The sequence below is a fragment of the Talpa occidentalis genome, unplaced genomic scaffold (genome assembly GCF_014898055.3).
Source record: "Talpa occidentalis isolate TD23 unplaced genomic scaffold, MPIMG_talOcc4v2.1 talOcc4.4, whole genome shotgun sequence".
NCBI lineage: Eukaryota > Metazoa > Chordata > Mammalia > Eulipotyphla > Talpidae > Talpa > Talpa occidentalis.
Genome location: NW_023604295.1, coordinates 42,652,828 through 42,676,708, shown reverse-complemented (window position 1 = coordinate 42,676,708; position 23,881 = coordinate 42,652,828). Strand labels below are relative to the sequence as shown.

The following is a 23,881-nucleotide window of genomic DNA, read 5'->3' as shown; positions in this document are numbered from 1 at the left end:
AGACATGTGTCTTTCCTGTCTCCTTGGAGTGAGGTCAGTGTGCAAGCTTCTGGTAGTTCAAGAGTAACGAAATGCCTACCTCTGACAGGTAGAAGTAGCATCCCTATATTAACTTGTCAGAGAATGAACTAGAGAGAGTTACCTCTTCTCTCCTGATGTCTAAGTGTCTTCCAGAATTTGATCACTTAATTGTAGCAACATGTTCTCAGGAGTGAATGATCTTGGGAAGGCCTTCCTCTAGAAACGATAATTGTTATCCCCCACACCCACTGTAATCTGACTAGAGAAAATCAACTACACAAATGCATATAATATTATATGTGCATATAATTTCATTGGTACTTGATTAGCAAACAGATTACATTCATTGCCAACATTCACAACTCCATTCAGAAAGTCTAGGTGTTACATGGAAGAGATACCAAAGGCCATATCTTCACAGCTGCTTATTTCTTCATCAGGCTTTTAACAACTTAAAATAAAAGCTTATACATTGAGTTGTGGGCCATATATTGTTGCGAATTTTTACTATTCAAGAGAAAGAGAAAGAGAGCTCTTTAAAAAGTATTCTAACAGAAACATATGATTTAAATTCACAAATTATCAATTTTGTTAATTATTAATTAATTTATTAGCTCATTGATTGAATTAATTATTTGAAAACTATACACGGCCTGGGGATTGCCATCACAACCACTGAGGTCACTCCATAGAAGCCTGTCATTTAAAGAGAACTTAAGGGCTTCTAAATTAAGTTTCCCTTTTACAGCTGAGGAAACAGAAGGCCAGAGAAATTGTGTCGAGTCTAAAGTCACACAGCTGGTCAGTATTGGGGACCAATATGGACATACTTTGGGAGCCTCGTTGGGCCCTGTAATAATAGCAAAGAACCTCCCCAGATCTTTTCCTTTCATTAAAAAAATTTCAAAAGCCAGCCTGGCAAGCAGGACTTGGGGAAGATACAATAGCAAGCTCCCTGGCTCTACCCTGGGGCGTTGCACTCAGGAAAGCCAGCAGGAAAGCCTAGATACTCACCTAGTAGTCAGGGCGGGGCATTTGCCTGGAGTTTACGTAGGGGTTCTGTGGCTGACTGGATTTGGAAACACCGGTTCTGACTTTAGGAAAGATGTTCCCATCTGCTCCAAAATTGGAAACACCCATTCCTCTCAGCCTCATACTTGAAAAGTCGTCCTCAATCAACCTCTGCTTTTCAATATTCTTGTTTTTGTTCTTTGACCTATAAAATCAGTAACAGGATTAGGATCTGAAATTGCAGAAAAATCCTTGAAGCAAATGTTAATATTCATTTTTAAATATTTTCAAATTTTGAAATAATTTTAATTTACATGCAATTTACTGGAAAAAAACACCCACACAGAACTCCCATACATTCATCCCCTGAAGTACCAATTGCTAATATTTCTGAATCATTTGAGAATAACTTGCAGACCTGCTGCCCCATTAACCATCACTCTTTATTACCTCATTCAGTGTGGATTCCCTAAATTTAAGGAAACTCTTTCCAAGATCTGTGTAGTTCAAGAGTAATGAAATGCCTACCTCTGACAGGCAGAAGTAGCATCCCTATATTAACTTGTCAGAGAATGAACTAGAGAGAGTTACCTCTTCTCTCCTGATGTCTAAGTGTCTTCCAGAATTTGATCACTTAATGGTAGCAACATTATCAAAACCAGAACAATAACACTGATCCATCATTACTATCTAATTCTGCAGGCCCCATTCAAATTTTGCTAATAATGTTTACAGTCTTAATTCTGCTGTTGAATTTTTTAAAAGATTTATTTATTTATTTATACAAGAACCGGGGTACAGGCCAGATGCACGGGAGGGTGAGAGGATTCACCAGAGACAGAGTGGGGAACAGAACAGGCAGGTTGATGAAATACACTGCTGAGGGGAGTAGCAGGCACATCAGGAGAGGTCTGCTGCACCATGTGGGACCCTTGCCGGCCGGCGGGGATCGAACTGGTGCTGCAGAGGGTGCAGACAGCTTCACAGTGTGGCACTCAACCGCCTGCACCATCAGGGGAGGCCCAGTTGAATTATTTTTTTTAAAGATTTATTTATTTACACATATAAGAAGTGGGGTAGGGGCATATGTGCAGGAGGGTGAGATGATTTGCCAGAGACAAAGTGGGGAACAGAATAGGCAGACTGACTGAAATACACTGCTGAAGGGAGCAGCAGGCGAGACAGGAGAGGTCTGCCATGCCATGTGGGTATCTCCCCGGCCAGCCAGGATAGAACCCACACTGCGGAGGCTGCAAACAGCTTCATAGTGCTACACACAACTGCCTGCTTTTGAATTATTTATGGGAAGAAAATAGAAGTCAAAGAGAAAAGGTGATTTGTGATAGAAGTTTTCATTTAAGCAAAGACAGTGTCTACAGATGCACCTCAGTGAATTCAAAGTCAAATGGAAGTACCTGCTCCAGTGGACTCTGAGTGTGACCCTTCAGCCCATCCCACTCACAGGTGTGCTCCTGCCTGTGGTGCCCTGGACTGCTGGAGCAGGGAGTTAGGCCCCAGGGCACTCCTAGGGTGACAGTCCAAACCTCAGCTACACTGGGAATGCCTTAAAAGCAAGACCCATTCCCACTGTGACCCTGAGGGCCAGGCTGCAAGGGAGTTTTCGCCCTTTGACAACAGTTGGCTCAGGTGACTGAAGGGGATTTCCTTTCCTTTCAAATGGGTAAGAAATGACCATTCTGGATGTGTTCTAAGACCAGGGCTCTGTAGTGGGCTAAGGGCAAGCCTGGCTATGCAGCAGGAAGGAGATGCTGAGAAACATGCTAGAAGGCTTAAGGTGGTTTCTGTGGACACAGAAGCCCCAGGCCAGTTAGGCCACCCAGGAAGGAGAAGACAGTCTTGCCCTGGAAGCAGAATGTTCTGGTCCCCTCCCTGGAAAAGAGAAAGTCACATCCCCCTTCCTAGTTTTGTGACCTTATTAAGTCTTTAGGTAAGAGTTAATGTCAAAATGGAAACATTTTAGGAACATAAATGTATTTTTTCTCTCACATCACAGTGCAACAATACCTATTTTGCCATATTATAAGATACAAACTAAATGTTATTCTAAAAAGTGGCTTGTTTTTATAACTGTGGAACCCTATTTGGTATATTTAAAATGGAACCAAGATAACAGCATTCTCTCCCTGTTAATGGAGGGAACTTTAGTCTATCTAAATATTTGTTGAATAAATGAACAGTCCTACTTAAACTAAAAAATGTTTGTGCCATATAGTTTCTTAAAACCCCAGGGGCTCAGTCCAGGCTGATATTAGACCATTTATATATATCAAGGTCCTTGGCAGGGAAGCGACTTGATGAACTTTGACATTTGCAAACATCTGTGGAGTTAAATACTGTTAACAATTTTTTTTAAGGATTTGTTTATTTATGCATATAAGAACTGGGGTGTAGGCCAGAGGTGTGGGGGGCAGTGGAGGTGAGAGGATTCACCAGAGACAGAGTTGGGGAGCAGAACAGGCAGATCAGTTGAAATACACTGCTGAGCGGAGCGGTGGGCCACAGGAGAGGTCTGCTGCTTATGTGGGCTAGCTCCCTGGCCAGCTGGGAATCGACTATTGCTGCAGTGGCTGGCAATAGCTTGATAGCGCTGTGTCTTTAACCCCTGCGTCACCGGGGAGACCCAACAAATAGTTGTTGGGTTTTTTGGGTAAGATTTATTTATTTATTTATACAAGCACTGGGTACAGTCAGAAGTGCGGGAGGGTGAGAAAGAATTCACCAGAGCAAGAGCGGGGAACAGAACAGGCAGACCGATGAAATAAACTACTGAGGGGAGCAGCGGGAGGGGCGGGAGAGGTCTGCGCTCCATGTGGGATCCCTGCCGGTGGCTGGGGATCGAACTGGTGCTGCAGAGGCTGCAGGCAGCTTTGCAGCCCAGCGCTCAACCGCTGTGCCACCAGGGGAGACCCCCAACAAATAGTTTTTAAGGACAATAGAGAATGGCTATTATGTTATATTATAGTGTTAAGGAAAAAAAAAAACCAACATCAAAAAAAAATACAAAAGATACAAACTTATGTGTACATTATCATTTTAAAAGATAGAAATAAACCTGCGAAAATGTTAGTTGTCTCATAGTGGTGGATTTTGTGGGTGATTTTCTATTCTACTCCTTTACACATTTTTCTATTTTCAACAATGAGTATGTATAGCTGATGTAATCAGAAGAAACTTAAGAAAAAGAAAGGTCAGTGGTATTTGAGAGGCTTAGTTTATTTTTCCCCTGTTGCCCAGGAATGGCCAGGTGTGTTACAGGTGTGTATGGAAACCAGAGTCTAATGCCAATGGCCCTGTGTTCAAGAGAAAGGACACTTTGAACCCTTACCTTACTACGAAGATCAGTGCGATCACCATGCCAAGAATGAGGATTCCAGCAATGCTGCCCACGATAGTAAGGATCAGCTGAAATTCTGAAAGGGAAATGAGAAAAGTAGGAATGGCTTCCTGCAAGCAGTCCCCCATTGTCTTCTGTCTGGGTCCTAGTATTGCTGGGGGCACCTGACTGTGAGGACAATCAGGCTCTGATCTCAGAACCTTTAAAGTCAGGTTGGGTAGATGGGTCATCTACTTTAACCCTCTCCCACAACTGTACTTTCAGAGCTCAACCAGAAAGGTAGCCTTGCCAGGTAAAAGAAAACCATAAACACAAAGGAGGCCATAATGGAGGGGCCTCCCTGATTTGGTGGAGGGTGGGAATCACAACTGAGGTCCACACCCTGCTCCCTTGACCTACTCACCATACCTGACCTGATAAGCTGAGGGAACTAGATTGGAGTTAAATTTGTTGCTAAGAGAGGAACGAGGTGATTCACAGAATTGGTGAAGAAGAGCTCATTACCATCTCTTCTCTTCCTCTAGATATGCCGGATATAGCACTTGAAATGTGATCATGAGATGGCCAGTTAAGTGTAACATACACAGCAGATTTGAACATGTTGTATAAAAAAGTATAAAATATGTCTTAATGCTTCTATCTATTACATGTGGAATTGATAATATTTTAGACATACTGGATGAAATGTTATTGAAATCCACTTTACCTATTTCTTTTAACTTTTCAAATTTTACTTAGATTTGAGATCTTTAAATTCAACATGAACTTGCATATTTCTACTGGACAGACATCCTCTAGGGCCCTTTGTCTCTTTCTGCTTTGTGACTTTCAGACAAGCCATCCCCGACCTAGATTCATGGGGCATACACCGGCACATCTGGAAAAGAGCTCTCATTCCTTAGGCGTGGATACTAAAAGCCCAGAAGGAAGAAATGACTTAGCAAACCAGAACTGCAACAAAACACAGGAGAAATTATATTTCTCATCACTAGCTCTGTGCTGCCTTGGAGGCCAACGTAATATTTCCTTTATCTTGGATTATTTCTCTTTAGCTCATTATGTTAAAAACAAATGATATTTTGTAGTCTGATGACATGTGCTTTATTTTTAAGTGAGAACTTTATACCTATATTTAATTATGTTTAACAAATTTTATTGAGTTGCCATTTATTTACAAAACTATATAATTTCAGGAGCTCAGCTTCATACCTCAGAATGAGCACATGCTTCATTCACCCACCACCAAAGCTTCTGAGCCAATTTCTATTCTGTTGCCCCTCCGTCCCCTCTCTCCCCCCACCTCCATTTCCCTTCTGGTAAGCATTGTATTTCTCACAGACTCTAGGAGTCATAACATATAATCATTTAAAATATAAAGTTAATATCATCTTAACTTGGTGGGGTTGGGGCATGGGAAGGAACCAAGCAACTGAATTTGTAACGACACACTCCAAACTAGCAAATAGCTCTGAGTCAAAAAGAAGACTCAAGTATTAAACATCTATTCCTAACTCTGCTCTCACAACCAGGTATTTTTGGAGTAGATTGATCTTTTATCCTGTCTAGTAGCAGAAAATGCATATTTAAAAAATTGCAGGAAATGAATATGTTAATCAGAGGCTCTTCTTTGACCTGGGAGGAGACTCTAGGCCTGCCTGCCCGGGGCTGAGTTTGGTTTTTCCTACAGCAGTACTTCTGCTGCCCAAGCCCTCAGGCTGGGCGATGGCATGACTCAGAAGACAAGCTACAGGCAGATTTTCTCTCTTTATGATGAGAGTCTGAGACACTGGGGGACTGGATGGAAATTTGAATATGGTCAGTGTTTATTTCTCAGAGGCTTAGAAACAAAGCAAGACTTTTATACTTACGGTCTTCACAGTTGATTCCGCTATAGCCAAAGCTACACCTGAAATACAATAAGTAACAGGAAGCAGTGGTCAGGGCTTCGGTGGAAGCATGTCAGAGTCCCACCTACTCTCTATTTCTTCATTTCCATCTTCCCTTCATTCTCTCCTTCCTTGATCTTATTCCTCTCTCTCATCTCTATACCCCCATTCAGCCAGGTGAGCACCTTCCATGGAGTTCTCAAAGGCTGAGGGGCTATGCAACTCATGTGGTCTCATTTGCACCTGCCTGAATACTCTGTCCTGAGTTAAGGAGATTCCAAACTCCAGTGAAGTTGAACCCGAGAGGTGTGAGCCCAATGGGGAACTAACACATTCGTGAAGTGCAAGGTATCACCAGCACACAGAGAATATTCAAAACCATTGATGATGACGATCCTGTCCATACTTACCAACTTAGACCAGCATAAGACCTTTCTGATCCTAACCCCACATACATGCTGCAAGCTCTATCCTTTTTGCTGAGCTCCAGCTATAGCAAGATTAAAACGGAGTGATTTCTCTTACTTTTGGCAGAGGCCATTGCTATCGTTCTTGTAGCCTGGCAGGCACGTGCAAACAGGCGTGTTCGTCTTTGTATTCCACAAGCATTGCTTGTGGTGCTCCGCGGTGCAGGTGCCAGGACACGTAGAAACTGCTAAAGAGTAATTTCTGGTAAATTTCAAAAAACAACCTCTTCAGCCCCAATGATAGGCCACAGAATAAAACTTTTCACATTGCTCTGGCTAGGGAAAGCGAGGCACTCATTGGCGCTACATATGAAGCTGTACATGGCCCACCTCTCAGCTCTCAGCAGAGGCCCTAGTCTTGGTCCAGGGTCTAAAGTTAAAATTCACATTGCTCAGACTCCAATATGCATATGGAAACTTGAGCAAAGATCACTTGTGCAAATGTGAAAGAAGAGAGAATAGGAACTGTGAAGAGCACTTAGAAGCTGGTGAAATACTTACCAACACATATAGGAACTTGTGGGTTTGGTCTTTCCAGTCCTGGTTTGCATGTACATTGTAAATTATCGCGACAGCCTTTTCCATCATCTACACAGCCATAATACTCACAAAGATTTTGTTCTGAGAGGCACAAAGAATTCAAAAATACATTGAGCAAAACAATATGGATAAAGCAACTTGTAAAAACATCATATTCCATTTTTGCTATAATTGCCATTTAATAAGTTGTAGGATTTGACAATTGAAAATCTGGGATTCTGAAGCTGAACTCTTCAATCCACTCTTTCATGACTATTTCCTTCTAATATTCAATCCAAATTAATTCAATTCAATTCAGTGCAATTATGTTCAAGCTCAAGGTGTCTTTTGCACTTAGCTCTGTGCTAGGTTCCATAAGGAACATAGATCATCGAACTTGTGCTGCAGTGACTGCAGACAGCCTCATAGGTTGTGTCTTAACTCCTTGCACCACCATGGAGGCCCCACTTTAGGTAAACTTTGAATGAAATTACTTAGTACTTACGTTTATACTTTTCAAAGTGAGGTGTTTTTTCCACTGCCTTTTGAATTGCTTGGTCCACCACCTTCTCATCTACTGCACCTTGTGCAAAAATGTTTACTACAGTCACTTCAACATTGTTCTCACCAGCTCGCATTTCAGATCTTGCTGAAGGAGATAGGCTAAAAGTGAAATGAATCCATCAATTGATGAATTGAACTGACCCACTGTCCTCTCTCTACAAGAGGCCCAAATGTGGAGGCCTGGGTTTGCAATAAGATGGTAATTTATAAGCCTGGAGCTCTCTACTCTGTGCACATGCAGAGGAAATCTAAGGCTAATACAATGCCTTGTTGGAAGGTTCTTAGAAAACTGTGGGCAGTCATTTTTAGGATCTAGGAGTCTGGAGATCATGAGAAGCAGAACAAGTTACATCTGAAATAATAAGCTGTTACTTTTTTTAAAAAAAAAATTTATTTATTTATGCATACAAGAACTGGGGTGTAGGCCAGAGGTGCAGGAGGTGAGAGGATTCACCAGAGACAGAGTGGGGAGCAGAACAGGTGGACTGACTGAAATACACTGCTGAGGGGAGCAGCAGGCGAGATAGGAGAGATCTGCAGCGCCATGTGGGCAGCTCCCTGGCTGGGGATCAAACTCATGCTGCAGAGGCTGTGGATAGCTTCATAGGTTATGTCTTAACCCCTTGCACCACCTGGGAGGCTCCAGTAAGCTGCTACTTTCTGTCAAAAGCAATTGGCCACACTGGGGGCATTCCCAGAAGAGCCAGAAGTCAGGAGGCACCTTCAGAGTGGGTATATGACTGGGCCTGGAACCACATGACTCACTGGAGAACTGGAAAGGAGGGCCAGGGCTGTGGGACACATGGGAAAGTGATCTCAAATCATATCCCAAAATACCGAGGGCCTACTGTGAGCGAGGCATTGTAAGAGTCCCTCCCTAATCAGCATTGCAGTATGGAGCCCAAAGAACAGCTGTGCCAAGTTCTGAGTCTTTCATTGTCCAAAACAAATCAAATGGTGCAATTAATAAGAGAAGTAAGAAAGGACTTCTAAAAATTCCCTCTTGATCTGATTTATGGCTGTGTCTTTTTAAGATTTGGGATGTATTTCTGTCTATTTTTTCCCTATACTTCATAAATTCACAAGCTTAAGAATATAGCAAAACTACTTTGGAAACATTTGTGGCATGTTGATTGTTCAGAAAAACTAAGAAAATCCAGAACATGCACCAAATTCTGATTTTAGGGATGACTGCCTTAAAAGGGAGTGAAATAACAACAAAAAACTGGCTTCAGAATTTTTATTGAAAATGTACCATGCATCATTGATGACAGAATTAGAGGTGGCATTGGGATATATAGGGCAGTGAAAGGGAAATACAGGGTACTTGAAAGGCAGTAGGTTATTCTCTATCAGTTGAAAAGTGACTAGAAATCTATGGTATAATTTTGTAGAAGGGCTAGGAAAGAAAATGCCACCCGTAATTCATTGATCCAAGAAACCTACTCGCATATGCTCCCATTTAGGAGGCAAGACACGGCACTCATGACTGGAGCACTCGTGGCTGGAGCACCAGACAAGTTAGGAGACCTGAGATCTAGACCCAGGGTCGCCACCATCTACTCTGGCACGTGACCACTCACATCTTCCATGAGCCTGAGTTTCCTCTTCTGTCCAAAGAGAGGATTGGGAAGGGGAATTGGGAACCCCTTGTGGCCTAGGAATTAAGTCTCAGCACTATCACAACTATAGCCCGAGTCTGATCCCCGGCCAGGGAGCTACCCACATGGCACAGCAGACCTCTCCTGTCTCACCCGCTGTTCCTCTCAGCAGTGTGTTTCAGTCAGTCTGCCTGTTCTGCTCCCCACTCTGTCTCTGGTGAATCCTCTCACCCCCCCACACCTCTGACCTATGCCCCAGTTCTTCTGTACAAAAATAAAAAAAAAAATTTAGGAAAAAAATTTCTGAGCATCCTGCCAATTCCAACAGTGGTGCAGTAGATAAAGAGTTTGGGGATTTAGAAAGAGAGAAAACACTGGACTGGGACCTCAGAAATGCCTTCCCAGGTGAGGCTGAGGTCCATTCTCCTCACCACAGCCCTGAGTTAGGGAGGTCGCTCCTCTCCAGAACACTGAGCTTACAGGAAAAGCTTACACCGAGCTTACAGGAAAAGCTGCCTCTGAACACCCCTGGCTCCCTTAAGTAGCTCCTTTAAGAACAAAAAAGGGAGCCACAGTTTCAGGCAACCCACTAAAAGACCCCCAGAGCCAGCTTCTTCACACTTGCAGAGTCCCGCATTCTGGAAGGGGAACAGAACCAATATGTTCAAATTCAGTGCCTGGCATTTTGTGCTGGGCATCTTTCAAATGTTATCTCATTGACTCTTGCCAAGGTTCCAGGGAAGTCAATCAGATTATCCCAGTGACATAGATGAGGTAACAGAGTTCAGAGAAGTTAAAATTCTTGCCTAGTGACATGGTGAGAAGGGGCCAAAGCCAGGATTTAAATACAATTTTGGCTGATGCCACTACACATTATTGCTCCTGCTTTAATTCCATCATTCCTGACACTTGAGCTCCCTGTTGTTCACTAAACCAAACTCAATCACCCAAAGCTATGTACCTCCAGCCTTCCAGCCTCTGTGCTGGGGCCCAGCTTCTCTGCTAATCCCTTGCCAAGTGAGCACCATGCCTCCCATTAGACTGCTCCTCATTCACCACCAAGCTCAAAACTCACCTCCTTTAGAGGGCTTCTCTGATTATATATATATATAAGCTTATCCCACAAAGGAGCTGGTAAAGGCTATGAAATAGTTGCAACAGTAACATCATAAGAGATAAACACTTTAGAATGGCTTTGTCTGCCCAGTTCCATTCACCTTAGAGCTTTTTTCCCTTGGTCTGCAACATGGTGTAGTGATAATACAGAAAAGGCCAAGATGGAGTTGCTAACTGTGTAAAATCTCTCTTTGGCTCCCTAAATAGTGCCCCCACATGTCACTGAATATTAGTTAGCATAATAAATGCTTGTTCTTACTTTTCAAAGAGCTTATTACTGGTCCTTTAATAGCCAGGAGAGTGACTGGGGTGTTCTTATCTCCTTAGCACTACCCCCCACAACTTGATATGAGGAGGAGATGAGCATGAGCCATTAATTCCTCCTGGCCCCATTCCAGGGGTGGCTAGGCATGGTTTGCAGCAAAGGAATCAGAGCAAGCTGGCCCAGGAGATCCCTGCACCTGTGTGCAAGTTGCTGAGTAGCCAATGGTGGAAAGAATCTTGCTGCGTCCCAAGTCATTCCCGTTCATCCAGGCAGGGTCAGTGGGACCTCTGCAGTGACCAGGCTGGCCAGCTTCTTTTGACTTGAAACTTGCCACAAAGAGCCTTCAGATTATGCAGGAATTCGAGAGAAGACTAGCTCTTCTCTAGAAGAGACTAGTTAGGCAAATATATATGTGGCTAGTTAGGCAAATATATATGTGTCTCCAAAGTATCCCATCCACCTGTGGTAAACTTACCTGATTTTAAGAATGACGGTCTGTCCATATTCTTCTCCTGCAAATGCATCTTGAAACTGTGAAGAAGAACAAATTTATTAACAACTTACAAAGAGGAAAAAAACTGATACTGTTTCTAAGGTTTCAACATAAACAGATTTTCTGAACTCATTTATGTAAATATATGGTTCACCACAGCAAATTATTTATTCTTGAAATGAAGTCTAACTTCTTTCAGTAATTTTTACTCTAAAACAGAAAGATTCTGATGCAAGTCAGCCTTATCCAGGAAAACTTAAAGCACTCGGTGGTGACTACCATTTTAAGGTTCTCTTTTCAAAGTCACTGTGAAGTTTTGTGTTATTTGTTAGACTTGTTTCTATGCAGACTTCATGGACACACAATCATACCCAAGGAGCTACTGAATGGCCTGCCTTATCCTAGGCATTGTGCCAGAGGACCTAGAGATCACAAAGGAGGGCAGATCAGTTCTGTGATAGCAGGAACCACAGCATGAAGAAGAAAGAGGTCAGAGCCACAGAGAGATACCATCTACCTTGGAAGTTTAAAAAATGCAACAACATGTCTTTGGGTTTCAGCGACCCACAGAGTCCACATAAAGGAAAGAGGCCCAGAGCATCTCAGTAAGTCGTCTAGACAGGGAATGGAAAACGCTAATGTTCAGAAGCAGCGTAGCACAGAAGGGAGCAGGCACTGGGAAGAACTCCTAATGTCAGATTTCTCCATTTGCAGATTTAGCACAATTTAAATTTTTGAACCTCACTTTTTCTCCTTGGAAAACTTGAAATAGCAGTTAATTCCCACCATATAGGGCTAAAATATACTTAAAATGAGATGTATGACTTGTGAGCTGGAAGGGGCTCTACCACAGGATGAGCTTATTAGGCTCAAGTTGTGTTCTATGAACAGAGACCGCTCTAACGACCTGCAGGGAAGTGGCCAGACATAAACTTGGGACCTCTGATAAGGGTGCGATGAAGGTAGGGTGATATGTGTGTAAGTGGGGGGGTGTGTGTGCGCCAATTACCACATAAGTTCTTTGACGTCAAGAAGGGGTTTTCTCTTTCTTATGACAAAAATTCCCCCGCCCACTCTGCCCCCATCCCATCCCACAGTTCTTAGTACAGGGCAAGGCCCAGGAAATGCTGAACAAACACAGGCTGACTAATGAATGAATTAAAGAAATGTGAAAGATATCATGACCTTGCACATGGCTTGCCCTCTTTGAGCCTAGGTCTCCAAATTTATTAGATGAGTATTGAACTGGGATGGTACAAACTTTTTTAGTCCATGACTTTTTACTGTCTTTCTCCCTATGGGGATTCCTCACTTTAAAACATCATGGCAATCAATCTTATTTTAAAAAAATGTCAAGGTATGTCTTCTTAATTATCATAAAATTCTAATAACTTTGATGCTTTCTGAGTAGCCTTCTATCCAGAATGTTCATAGTCCTTTACAATCTTTTGAATAATTGGAATAGCTGGTGTTTCTGTGAACTGTCAGGGTTCCTCAGGAGCCATTCACCTAGTGACCTTGAACATCCCTTCCAGCTCCCCTACTGACTATCGCTTATTTATTTTTTCTTTTTTAAAGATTTTTACTCAGTGTGCCATTGTCCTTCTTTTGAAAAAAAGGTTTATTTTATTTACACATCCAAGAACTGGGGTATAGGCCAGAGGCGCAGGGTGGGTGAGAGGATTCACCAGAGACAGAGTGGGGAGCAGAACAGGCCGATTGACTGCAATACACTGCTGAGGGGAGCAGCAGGGAAGACAGGAGAGGTCTGCTGTGCCATGTGGGTCAGCTCCCTGGCTGGAGATTGAACTCATGCCTCAGTGGCTGAGATAGGTTGATAGCACTGAGACTTTAAGCCCTGCACCACCAGGGAGACCCCGCTTATTTAAATTTCTTAATTCCAAAGAAGAGATTGTGCAAATAGCATCTGACATAAGAAAAACTCATCCTTTCTTTTTTTCTTTGGGTCACCCTTTGAGGATGTTGGTATATACGTCTCTAAATCTGAAGGGGACAAGGCTGGGCAAGAAGGCAGGAGATACCCAAATGGGCCCACACTCTACTGCACAAGAGGAGAGAAGAAGGAGAAGCGGCTCTGGGCAAATCCCATTCTCACTCTTAAACTATGTGACCTTCTGTGGGTTACTTAACTTTCTGGATCCTCAAGTGCTTCATTAGCAAAATAGCGATCAAGCTACTGTTCCCTCCACAGGGCTGTTTTGAGAATTAGAAATAGTTTGCATAAAATTGTGGGCACAGCACACCAGGGAAATGCCACATCCCTGTGAGGACTGTCCACTTGGATTCAGTGGTTTCCATTGTGTGTGTTTTCCTATCTCTGAGAGTTGCAAAGGAGTTCCAGTATATCCCTTTTGGATTAAAAGCCTCCTGAAAATGTTAAGAATGCTCTATCCTGCTATGAGTGAGACCATCGGTATTTTTCTTTTTCTTTCTGACTTATTTCTCTGAGCATGATCCCTCCTAGCTCCATCCATGTTGCTGCAAACAGCATGTATTTATCTTTTCTGATTGTTGAGTAATATTCCATTGTGTATATGTAACACTACGGGGAGGGATGGGGAGAGGAAGGATAAGGGTCAAAATAAGGGGGGGGGTGCAACTGTATGGGGAATATAACCAAAATGAAAATGCATACATTGTGCAAAAGTGAAAAACAATGTAAAAATTATATAAAATAAAATATTAAAAAAAAAAGAATGCTCTAGCCCATTACTGGTCCCCCCAGGGGCCCTAAAGACCAGACTGAGAGCAAGTCTCTAAACTGGACTCTTGAGACCAGGGAATATAGCCTGCAGTTGTAGGGGGCTTTTTTTTTTCACACCAAAAGCAAGTTTGGGAAACAGTGACCATAATCAGTAAAGCCACAGGGCTTCCCTGAAAATAGGAAGACATTGATATTGCCATCTTCACTGCACTGAATATCCTCCAAACAGGTGAACAGGAATGTAGATCAAGGATAAGAGGATAGTCATGTCCAGCTGGCCCACCTAGCAGGGTGTTATGGGCCAGAGACAAGGGCAAGCACTGGGATATGGCAGCCATGATTACCAATCTAGTAGTGCCAGGTGTTTCTGTTTGGTTGTGAGTACTAGCTCTTTTTGTACAATGCGTAAAATAATTTCAACAATATTTTTTTACATTTTATCAGTTCTAATAACAAAATGTTTTATAATGATATGATTCCAAATTGAAAGACATCATAGAATAAGACAATATATTTAAAAATATTTTTCTACCTAGGGTTCTAAGACATATTTACAGATTAATATTTTTCTCCTTTAAATCTAAACTTTAGGGGGGCCTCCCTGGTGGCTCAAGGGTTAAGATGCAGGTGAATCCTCTCACTCCCCACACCTCTGGCCTGTACCTCAGTTCTTGTATGCATAAATAAATAAACCTTTAAAATTTTTTTTTAAAAAATAAGAAAAAAAAAATCTAAATTTTGGGAAATCTTGGCCTGATGCCCTCTGCAAGCCCTTATGTGTATAACATCTGGTTCCAGAATACAGACCTTTATCTCTTTCATTAGATACACTCGCTCACAATAATCAAAATGAAATGAAAGTTGCACCCTCATGTTCACAGCAGCATTACTATAATAGCCAAGACATGAGAGTAAGCTAAGTGTTCTTCGATGGCTGAATGACTAAAGAAGATGTGGCATATAACAGAATATTATTAAGCCATGAAGAAGGAAACCTTTCCATTTGAATCATGAATGAACCTTGAGGGCATTATGCTATCTGAAATAAGTCAGACAGAGAAAGAGAAATACTGCATGGTTTCACTTGTAGTGACTCTAGTCTTTCAAAAAATGCACTCATAAGTAGAGAACAGATGGGTGGTTGCCAGAGGCAGTGGCTGGAGGGGTGGATGAAATGAATGAAGGGGTCAAAAGGTACAAAATTCCAGTTTTAAAATAAATGAGTCATGGGACATAATGCACAGCAGAGTGACTATTGTTAATACTGTATGTATATTTGAAAGTTGCTAAGAGATAAAAGTTCCCACCACAAGAAAAAATTTTTTTCCTGTGTAACAGATATTAACTAGACTTATTGTGGTGATCATTTCACAATATATACAAATATCAAATCATTATGTCATACACAGAAACTAAGTAAATGCTCAATGTTCATTATAACTTGAATTTTAAAAACTTTGAAAAAAGGCAAAAGCAGAATCACATCCACTACCCAAGAAGCAACAAAAGAGTCAACACCTATAATTAAATTGAAAGTCTGAGAAGAGGAGAGAAAACTCAGTATCAAGAGAAAGCCAATACAGGAATCTGGGGAGGTCGAGGTTCTATTCTTCACTCTGCTCCTGAGTGACTTTGCTCTCCATTTCAAATGAGACAAAATAAGTCCACAATTATGGTCTTGGCACTGTTATGAGCACTGTTGACCAGAGGCCCTAGAAGGATCGGCAGAGGGTACCTACCGCTCCACATACCTAACACATGCGCACTCCATGTACCTAATAAATGGCCTTTTAGAGCCTCATGTTAGATTGCGTTTCACACAAAATGGTTCTTTCCAGGTCCTAGCTTTTTTTCCCAAAATGAGACAAAGCTTCAGTCCCAAATCAGAGCAGCACTGCCCATAATAAACTGATTTGCTTAATAACCACAGAACTTTCAGCAAAGCCAGCATCATTAATCTGATATCAATGAAATTCTGATCCATATATAAGGCAACTAGTTTTTGGGTAAGAGCAGACAGACAAGACTGACTGTGACTATAGGTGAATTGGTCAAAACCACCAAAATGTTATGAGACTGCATAAAATGGTTAAAGACAGTCAATTAAAATTATGCCATTTTGACCTTCAAAGCACACACATAAATTATAACTGAGATGAAACTATTGTTCATTTCAACATTTCTTACAGTGGGGAAATATGTAACATGTTAACCTGATGGAGTTACTCTTCCAGTCTTAAAAAGAAAAAAGAGCCAGACTAGTATGAAAATTTATGCAGATTTGAATAGAAAAAGGGAAAAAAAGGGCTTCCCTGGTAGCACAAGGGGTTAAGCACAGTACTATGAAGCTATCTGCAACCTCTGCAGCAGAGTTTGATCTCTGGCCAGCCAGGGAGCTACCCACATGGCACAGCAGACCTCTCCTGTCTCGCCCGCTGCTCCCCTCAGCAGTGTATTTCAGTCAGTCTGCCGTTCTGCCCCCCACTCTCTGTCTCTGGTGAATCCTCTCACCCCTCCCCCATACCTCTGGCCTACACCCCAGTTCTTGTATGCATAAATAAATCTTTAGAAAAAAAAAGAAAAAGGGAAAAATTATTTCTATCTGTGGGAATAATGTATTTTAAAGCATCATTAAAATTATCTGTCCATCCAAAAATATATCAATAGCTTATGTATCAGTGAGCATGGCATGGCTGGATCATGATTTCAAAGGCCCCCTGCCAGGCCAGGAGATAGCCCTCTAGATACATATCACAGAGAGCCCCAAGGGTCCCAGGGGATGAGTGGCACCCAGGGGGCTCCGACAGCTGCTCTCTTTACCCACCAGGGAAGATACTTATCACCATTTGGTCAACAACAGCTGTAAGGCATGTGCCATTTGAATGCCAGCCCTACTCGCAGCAGCTCAGTGTTAGAACACAGAAAACGCATACAGGAAGGAAGGTTGAAATACTTACAAATAGGGTAACTTTATTATATAACTGTTGATAGGCCTCAGAGCTTTCATTTTCCAAGTCAGATGATCCATTTATTTTTACTGTAATTGTTCCAGGGAATATATCTCCTGAAATTCAAGCAGAATTTTATGTAGTATATAAAGAGGGTCATTTCCATGTTGTTTAAAACATATTTTTTAAAATTCTAAACCTTATAGGATGATATTATAGAGATTTTGGAAACATTATAAATGCTTTACCTCAAACCATACCCAATCTAACTCAACCATATTCATTTTGGTATATTTTTACCAGTTTTTTTTTTTCATAAATAGTTTACATTGCCATAATTTCAAGTTGTGTCATGAGCCCTTTTTTATTTATTACATGATAAACATTTTTCAAAGTCATTACCTAATTTTCATAATTATCATTTTGTAACATTACATAATCATCTATGAAGTATATGTTCCCTTCATTGATGTAGTCATTTTATGTTGCTACACTTAGCACTTCTTCTTATTTAAAAGGAAAGGTTGTAAAGAACATCTTCATGCACAGTCCTTTCTGTATTTGGGGTCAGAGTGCATCCCCAGAAATGAAATTATTAGTGTGAAAGACAGGAACATCTTTTGGTTTCTGGAATAACCCCGGTGACCAATTTATTGCATTTGTTCTCTATTTAATTAGTTGGCTCTGGCAAGGGAAAATATAGCTCATTTGTGGACAGACAGAAATTTATAAGTCAGGTAACAGCCTTGGGCTATCACAGCACCCTGCTGATTTACCCAAAAGAATGTTATGCAAGGGCATGTGATCTGCTCCAAAGGTCCCCCCACTTCTAGACCCGAGAGGCTTTTAAGTCTGAAAATGGAGGCTTGTTGTGATGGAGCCAACAAGTCCTGAGACAGAAAACTGAACCAAGGTCAGAGAGAAGCCTCCAGGCCTGTCTGGCTGTGTGGTCTTTGGTATAGCACCTGATCTTGCCCCAGTGTCCCCATGTAACAGACACTTTATATTTGTGCAAGCTTTGTACATTTTCAGGAGCTGTGTGACCAATCATTCTCATTGTATCTCCATGGACAGGCAGAGTGAAGGCACACATCCACCCCCAGGCTTTTGTGACTAGCTTACAAATCTGACTTGGTCCGTTTCCTCTCCCCTAGGACAAAAGGCAAGAGTCTTCTCTACTTGACTGGCCTTTGTTGTTTCCAAATGTCCCTCTACCTCTAGGATACTGGAAACTCTTTTCGCCATTATTTTGAGTTTTCAATTCCACTTCAAGCATGAGATGCAGCTCTGTATGGTTCATCCCTTGCAGCTCACCTTCAGTACATGTGGAATTTTTGTAGTACTGCCCAACAGGACACAGGCAAAAGTATTCATTATGCAGATTAACACACGAAGAACCACTGCCACAAGAATCGGTTTTGCAAGGACTGCTGGGAGCTGAGATAAAGTAGAAAGAGATTAAAAATCTACGAACAACAACAACAAACACCCAGAAATAAACTTTTAAATCTCAATGCCTCTTTTTTGGGCACTTTTTTATTCCTTGGTTATGCAATTCCACAGCATATGCTTAGGGGAGCTGGAAATATATATATTTTCCTTCTGTCTCTAGGGAGTTGGTTGCTGAAATTCTGGAGCCAAGTGTTTGTCAAGTGTAAAGGTCAGAAGTTAGTCGGTGAGGATCTATGCAGAGAGAGGGAACAGTCTTCCTCAAGAGTCAGGAATCTTTAGACCTCAAGGATCTTCCAGAACACTGAGGTCTATACTAGGTAGTGCTCTCTAAAACTATTATAGAGAAAGCATAATATTCATGGGGGGGGGTATGAGTTACTGTCTGATAGGGAGGTGCAGGCAAAAAATTCTAAAAAGAAACTAGATGTTATGGAGAATATATGTAGTATACAGGTCCGTGAAGAAAGGAAAGGGACTGTAAGGGGAGAATGAGGATTTACTTGGTGAAAATTTTCTGAGGGAGTGAGGTGTGGCACTCCACACTATGCGTTCCTGAGTGGGCCACTTGGGTGAAGGTGAGACTAATATCACAGTGGCTTCCACACCACTGGCCAGAACCCCAGGTGAGGCAGGCCACAGCATCCTCTCTATCTCCTGAGAAATGATGGGGTCCAAGGGAGGAAGTTAAATCCGCAGTTAAATCAGCAGCCAAATGGTGAGTGTGGCTGGCCATTTTCATCTCTGTAAAATGAAATAATTTTTGAGCTTTGATTTCAAAATAGATCAAGTGTCTGACACTTCCTCAGAGTTGTCTTAAGATTTTATGAATTTTATGAATATGTAGGTAGAAGTCATTGATATTTTTAAATGCTATTCTATATATATTTAAAATGCTATTATATATGTATATACACATGTGTATATACATACACACATACACATATCCACATGCATACACATATATATAAAACCATGTGTATAACAGGTTTTCTTTTGTGTTTGGTTATAAAGAGGGGGAAGAATACACACAAACACACAAATACGTGTGCTTGTATTTGCATAAATTATCTCTGGAGGGAGACACAAGAAACTAAGGACCTGGGTCCTACTAAGTTAGGATGGGAGGGAGGTTGAGTTTTTACTGCATATCCTTCTGCTCCATTTGAGCATTTCTTCCATAACTATGGGCCTGATTTACTTTAACTGAAAAATAAAATAGTTCTGGGGAGGTGGTGGAGCAATAGGAATGCTCATTCATTGCTGCTGGGAATGCAAAATGGTACAGCTGGCTTGGAAGAGTTTGGCATTTTCTTACAGAACTAAACATATGATCCGACAAGCATACTCCTCAGTATTTACCTAAAGGAAATAAAATTTATTTCAAAATTTATTACAAAAAGCATGTAATATACAGACCAGTTTTACGCAAAACTACCCAAACTTGGAAGCAACCAAGATGTCCTTTAGTGGATGATAGAGAAAACAAACTGTGATACATCTACACAATAGAATATTGTATAGATACACTATAAAAAAGGAAGGAGCCATCAAGCCATGCTAGAAGATGGAGGAAACTTTAATGCATATTACTAAGTGGGAAAATCAATATCAAAAAGCTATGTATGGTATGATTCCAACTAATGACATTCTGGCAGGGGCAAAACCATGGCAACAGTGAAAAGATCTGTAGCTGTCAGGATGGAAGGGAAAGAGAGGTTAAAGGTGGAGCACAGAGCATATTTAGTGAAGATACTGTATATGATACTTACACTATACATTTGTTTAGGCCTAGAGAATGCACAACTCCAACAGTGGCAAACTGGGATTTGGGCAATTATGATGAGTCAATAGGGGTTCATCAGCTGTACCTCTCTGGTAAGGGATATGGATCCTGAGGCTCTGCATGAGTGAAGGCAGGGGTTATATGTGACATCTCTGTACCTTCCTCTAAATTTTACCGTGGATCTAAAGCTGTTTTTTTTTTTTTTTTTAAAGAACCTATTAAAAATTTTCAAAGATTTAAGCCAAATAGGCTACATGGAACTGAAGAAGGCATTTATTTATTTATTTATTTATTTTAATTTTCTAGAGGCATGTCTTATTTATTTATTTATTATTTGTTTGTTTGGTTTATACATGCACTGGGTACAGTCAGAAGCGCGGGAGGGTGAGAGAATTCACCAGAGCCAGAGCGGGGAGCAGAGCAGGCAGAAGGACCGAAGTACACTGCTGAGGGGAGCAGCGGGCGGCAGGAGAGGTCTGCGTGCCATGTGGGACCCTCCTCTGGTGGCCGGGGAGCAGCCGGGGATTGAACCGGCGCCGCAGAGGCCGCGGGCAGCTTCGCAACCCAGCGCTCAACCGCTGCGCCACTGGGGAGGCCCTGAAGAAGGCATTTATAGTGCAGTAATCCAAACAATACAAAGGTCACCCCTCTGACATAGTGTGAGTGGTATTCTAACTGAGATAGAGGGCTTTTAAAAGAGTCTCAGCAACATTGCAAGGATGACTTGGAAAATCCTAGGGAAGACATTGAATGCAGCTCTATTCTGGATATACCAGAAAAAACTCCTTGTATCCTTGTCTCCTGCATCTTGGTTACTTCCAAGTTTGGGCAGTTTTGCATTCAAAGACAGATTTGTTAGCTTGTTCTTTATGTCTGGAATAAAGTCACAGATGTACAGCTAACAGGGACTTGGTGGCTATTTAGTTCATCACACCTTGTTACAAATGAGTAAGCTGAAGCCAAGAGAAAAGTGACTGCCTTTCTGACTCCAGGGGAGCTGATTGTAGAACTGAATCCTATTTGACCTCATCTTCAGCACAGCCCATCTAAACACGAAAGACAGGAGCCAGGTCTGAGATACAGGCTCTGGCTTTCTTTGCTTAATTGTCCCTTGCTTAGATCTGTTGAAAAATGTTGGGGAGACCAAAAGATGAAGGTATAGGGAGCTATCCCTTTGCTCAAGGATCTTCGGCCTTCTTTTGGCCTCCATTTCCTATCTGAGAAAGGTTTATCTAGACCCTGTAAGTCTAGATTTGAGGATTCTTTTAGACCAGAGGTTGACTCATGAGCCACATCTGCTGTTTTTGTAAATAAAGTTGTGCTGGTATACAGCAAGTTTAATTCATTTAACTTTCGACTATGGTTCTTTCATAGTAAAATGGCAAACTGTATATATTTATAAAAACCTACACATGTATGTTCATAGCAGCATAAATCAGAGTCACCAAAAAGTGCCCACCAAGCAAGGAATGATAGATCTAAACAAAGGAATACTACTCAGTAATAAAAATGAATGAAGCTGTGACAGATGCTACAACATGAATGTACCCTGAAAACATCATGCTGAAGAACAACAACAACAAAAAACCCAGCTAAATACCAAGGGTCATATAAACTGAACTGCTTCCACTTGTATAAATTGTTTGGAATCAAGACATTCCATAGAGAGAAAACACATGGCTGTCAGGAAACGGGAGGCGAGACAGAAGAACTATTTCTTTTGGGGTGGTGATAAATGTTCTAGAATTGATTTTGGCGATGGCTGCACAACTGTGAGTACAGTAAAAAGCACTGACATGTATATCTGAAATGGGTGAATTGCATAATATGTGATTATATCTTAGTAAAACTTATAAAAATAAATAAAATGGCAAAGTGGAATAGCAGCAACAAAGACCATTTTGTGGCCCACAGAACCTAAAATATTTACTAATTTGCCTTCACTGATAAAATTTGATGATCCCGGTTCAAGACCAAGGTCTCTGAAATGAGGCAAGTGGCTTCTGCCTCAATAACTTTGTCCTCTGGCTAGTGGCGCTGGCCATGCACTGCTGAGCACTGCTGAGATAAGTCATTTTACCCCTCAGCACCAATTCTACAAATTAGCTCAAATTCTAAATGTGATCAGCTTCCACCATAACTTGTAAATTTTTAAAGTAACAGTTGATAAAGGTAGGACTGACTCCTTAGATATACCAGGGAGTTAACCAGTGCAGCTGGAGAATCAGTGCTTATTTGGGCCCGGCCTTCTCAGAGAAGCAGAAATTATTTCCAAAAAGCTCAGAGAAGCCAACCGGAGAAGTAGCTTTCACAAAGTGCAAGTTTATAAAAACACCCCACATTTGGCAAATAGTTTGAGGAAGGATGCATGGAAAGGAAAGGAGAGCTGAATAGAACTGCGGCTAATATTTTGGGTCTCTGCTATCACTACTAGCCTTTCTGACAAAATTTTTCATCTCAGTGGCTCATCTCCTAGGAAACATCGGGCCTCTTCATACCCACTTCCCCAGCAGGTCACACTTCCCGCGGCCTTCCACAACGCTAGGGCTCCTCAGCGGGGAGTCTTTAAGGAAATTATTCTGACTTGAGGGACCAGGGTTTGTAGTGGTCTCTGATGTGGGCAGGTTGCTGGAATTAGTGACCGAACTTGGTGAGGTGGTAACAGTATTACCTGGTAGTTTTGCAGGAGTTGTGCTATCTGGTGTGGTGGATAGTGAGGCGCTCGCTGTGGAGGACCCCGAGGGCGCGGCTGTGGGGGGCGCCGAGGGCGCGGCTGTGGAGGACGCCGAGGGCGCGGCTGTGGGGGGCGCCGAGGGCGCGGCTGTGGAGGACGCCGAGGGCGCGGCTGTGGGGGACGCCGAGGCCGCGCCTGTGGGGGGCGCCGAGGGCGCGGCTGTGGAGGACGCCGAGGGCGCGCCTGTGGAGGGCGCCGAGGCCGCGCCTGTGGAGGACCCGAGGGCGCGGCTGTGGAGGACGCCGAGGCCGCGCCTGTGGAGGACCCCGAGGCCGCGCCTGTGGAGGACGCCGAGGGCGCGGCTGTGGAGGACGCCGAGGCCGCGCCTGTGGAGGACCCCGAGGGCGCGGCTGTGGAGGACGCCGAGGGCGCGGCTGTGGAGGACGCCGAGGGCGCGGCTGTGGAGGACGCCGAGGCCGCGCCTGTGGAGGACCCCGCGGACCTCGCTATGGCAAATGGAGCGGAGCTTGCTGTGTTGTCAGGGTCAGCTTGCGGGTTGATGGTATTTGCTGGGGTGGAAGCAGCTGATACTGACAGTGCTGACCCCGAGCTGTCAGTAGATGCGGTCCCTGAGGTATTTGAGGCTGGAAGAACAAAGATACTGTTTCAGAAGATAGAACATTGAACATGGAATGGCGGTTACTATAATTTAATACTAATTAGTACCCAATTCATTCTTTTCTGAAAAGTATGGTTGACTACATTGAAACTATATGATGAACACAAAAACTCCACAATAAATAAAATTAAAAATTAAACCACTCAAAAAGGGAAAAAGTTATTGTATTAAGACAAGAGTCAAAAGTGGTATCGTTTCTGCCTGTAGTTGTAGGACCCGGTCTGGGTTTGACACAATTCCTCAGCGAGGACTTTTGAAAATGCCACCAGGTGGCGCTGTTACTACCTGGAAGAGGGCACCTGTCATCTTTACAGTTTAAGGC

At 42.4% G+C, this 23,881-nt stretch overlaps 1 protein-coding gene across 1 annotated transcript; it reads right to left on the bottom strand.

Moving 5' to 3' along the window:
* Window positions 1–22,998, bottom strand: MUC13 (mucin 13, cell surface associated; the record flags this gene model as incomplete). Its single annotated transcript, XM_054701109.1, has 11 exons — window positions 1–528; window positions 1,036–1,237; window positions 4,379–4,463; window positions 6,256–6,293; window positions 6,799–6,928; window positions 7,242–7,361; window positions 7,765–7,922; window positions 11,281–11,336; window positions 16,981–17,087; window positions 18,286–18,408; window positions 22,878–22,998. Coding segments are annotated over 10 exons (1,140 nt in total), but the record flags the coding sequence as incomplete, so codon positions are not given.
* Between the last annotated feature and the right edge of the window lie 883 nt (window positions 22,999–23,881).